Raw genomic sequence first — 3,152 nt, forward strand, 5'->3', positions numbered from 1 at the left:
TTTTTGTTTGCCAAAAGATTTGATGTTTAATCAGAGCTCTGCATTCCAACATTTTTCTCCAAATGTGAGACCCCCTTTTCCATGGAACAATTACAGAATTCAATTTTTTACAGTATTTCTGACATACGAAAGAGCTCCATAGGCTTGGTTTTGTTCTGAAATTCCACCACAACTTGTTGAATAATGCCTTTGCTACATCATGCAGTGACCTGAAACCTATTCCTCCTTCCTCAACTGGCATGCATAAGGTATTCCATGAAGCCCAATGCCTACTAGTTCTTCCTACATAGTTGCTCCAGAAAAACTGAGCAAACAATTTGTGCAACCTATTTATCACATAATTTGGAGGGTTTACAGCTGATAATAGATGCATAGGCATGCTTTGCAGTACATGGGATATGAGAACTGCTCTGCCCCCTACTGATAATAACTTACCCTGCCATGATTGCAGTTTGTCCATTACCTTAGTAATTAGGGGTTGATAGTATTCTAGCTTTCTCCTTGCATAAAATATAGGACAACCTAGATATATGATAGGAAAATCATTCCTATGAATGCATGTGATCCTTTCCACCTTGCTGACCACTTCCATGTCTGTTAAATGATACAGGTACACAGCTGATTTGGTCTTGTTAACAAGCTGCCCAGATGCAGCTTCATATGCATTCAGCACTTGCATAATCAGCATCAGAGATGTTTCATCTGAGGATGAGAAAATAATCATGTCATCTGCATATGCCAAATGATTGATCTTTGGACTCCACTTTGGCATCCCAAATCCACAAAAATACAGGTTAGTATGTAGTGCATTGAGACCCCTAGATAATGCTTCTGCTGCCAATATAAACAAAGTTGGAGATACAGGATCACCTTGTTTTACTCCCCTTGAGGACTTTAAAGAACCCATGAGCTTGACTATTGATTAGAATAGAATACCAATTGTTTGAAACTAATCCAAAGACAATCCCTATCAACCTTTCTATGAATCCCATCTTTCTCAGTACCTTGGTTAGGAATAGCCAAGATAATCTATCATAAGCTTTGGTCATATCTAGCTTCAGGATGACATTAGGTCCAGCCTTAGTTCTAAGCCTAATGTCGGTCACTATCTCCTGAGTTAGAAGGATGTTTTCTACAATATTCCTACCCTTAACAAAACCTGACTGTTCCTCCGATATCAGACTTGGGAGAAATTTCACTAGCCTTTCATGTACCACCCTCGATATAACCTTATTTGAAAAGTTACTGAGTCTTATTGGTCTTAAATCAGAAAAAGTGGTAACTTCTTTTTTCTTTGGTAGCAAAACTAGGTTGGTGTGTGTTACACACTTGGGTAGCTCCTGACCATTGAAAAGAGCCCTCACCATGTCATACAGGTCATCCCCTATTATGTCCCAATAAGAATGATAGAATTTGCTTGTCATACCATCTGGCCCCCCAGCACTATCACCATTAAGTCCGAGTACTGCCACTTTAACCTCCTCTTTTGTTGGTTGCTTAATCAATTCTGCATTCTGCTCAGTGTTAATCAGATTAGGAACATGCTCTACGATATCGAATGATGAAAGAGTAGCTGCTTCTGTGAACTGTTCCTCGTAGAATTTGATAGCCTCTTCTGCAATTTTTTTGTTCTTCTTCAATCCAGGTTCCTCCACTATTTTGAATTCTGTTAAGCTGAAGTCTTTTTCTCCTACCTCTCACTTGTGCGTGGAAGAACTTAGTGTTCCTATCCCCTTCCTTGAACCATGTCATGCCTGCCTTTTGTTTCCAATATTTCTCCTCTAGTGCAAGACATCTGAACAATTCTGCCTGAACCTTTTGTAGCCTTTCCCTGTTCATCCCTGTAGGATTTGATTCAAATTCTGCTTCATGAACCATCACTACCTCCTCCATGCTTGCTATCTTTTGGAAAATATCTCCAAATGTAGCCTTACTCCATAATGAAAGGGCCTTCTTTAATTTTTTTAACTTGTGATTAAAAAGAATATAAGGATTTGCACTGAAATCAGCAGTCCAATTCTCTTTCACCCCATCTTTAAAAGTTGCATGTTCCACCCAAAAATTCAAGAACTTAAAAGGGTTTTTTATTGGTGGAGTCTCAATATCACACTTCAGATACATTGGACTATGATCGGAACCAGTCTTTGACAAATGTTACACCTCTATTCCTGGAAATGTTTGTTGGAACTGAAGATTGGCCAAGCATCTATCTAGCCTTTTGAATATACAGTCTTCCTCTGCTCTCCCATTCCACCATGTAAATATGCTACCTTTAAATCGAAGGTCGAAGAGATTGCAAGTGTTGACGCAGTGTCGAAAATCATCAATTTCACTCAATGACATAGGTAACCCACCAAACTTCTCTTCTCCGTCCCATATTACATTGAAATCTCCTCCTACAAGCCATGGTGCATCCATATCCCTTGTCATTGCATATAATGAATCCCATAATTCTATCCTCCCAATTGCATCACATTTAGCATATATCAATGTTAGGACAAACTCCACATGCGATTCAGTATGAAACAATCGTAGTGTTAATTGTTGCACCATATTGTACATAATAGTTACCTCGAATACCTCGTCTATAAAACCCCAGATCTTGTTGGAAACATTTGAAATTGCTTGTGCAAGTCCTATCTTGTTTCTGTACCTTTCCAGTTTTTTTGCTTGTTGCTTTGGCTCCATTAATCCTACAAATTCATAGTGATTTTGCCTGTGCATTTTTGTCAACCTTTCAAAGGCATGCTGTGTGTTGACTGACCTTATATTCCAAATGAGAGCATTCATCACTAATTGTTTGATTTAGTTAGTGTTCTCCTTGTGTGCACCCCAGGTTTTGGGGCTGCAAAATTATCTTTTTGTTGCTTCTTCTTACCTTTTGCTGCTAATTTTGCCTTTTCCACTTGCGTAGGTGATAAGTCACCTTTCCTTGCAGCATTCATAAGGTGTTGGGTAGTTGATTCGTGATCCATGTCGTATCCTGATCTACCAGGTTCTTCTCCTTCTTCATTGTCTTCCTTCCCTCCTGATGTAGCTCCAAATGCATTCTTTTTAGGGACCAAGGCCTTCTCTTCTCCTCGTTTTAACAGCTGCAACTGCTTTTTCTCCAATGTAACAGTAACATTTACTATTTCTATTTTTTGTTTTGG

At 39.0% G+C, this 3,152-nt stretch overlaps 1 protein-coding gene across 1 annotated transcript; it reads right to left on the reverse strand.

Moving 5' to 3' along the window:
• Window positions 1–2,154: 2,154 nt before the first annotated feature.
• LOC104247891 (uncharacterized) lies at window positions 2,155–2,790 on the reverse strand. The gene has a single exon (XM_009804041.2). The coding sequence runs from the start codon at window positions 2,788–2,790 to the stop codon at window positions 2,155–2,157; it is 636 nt and encodes a 211-aa protein (XP_009802343.2).
• Between the last annotated feature and the right edge of the window lie 362 nt (window positions 2,791–3,152).

The sequence above is a fragment of the Nicotiana sylvestris genome, chromosome 11 (genome assembly GCF_000393655.2).
Source record: "Nicotiana sylvestris chromosome 11, ASM39365v2, whole genome shotgun sequence".
Taxonomy (NCBI): Eukaryota; Viridiplantae; Streptophyta; class Magnoliopsida; order Solanales; family Solanaceae; genus Nicotiana; species Nicotiana sylvestris.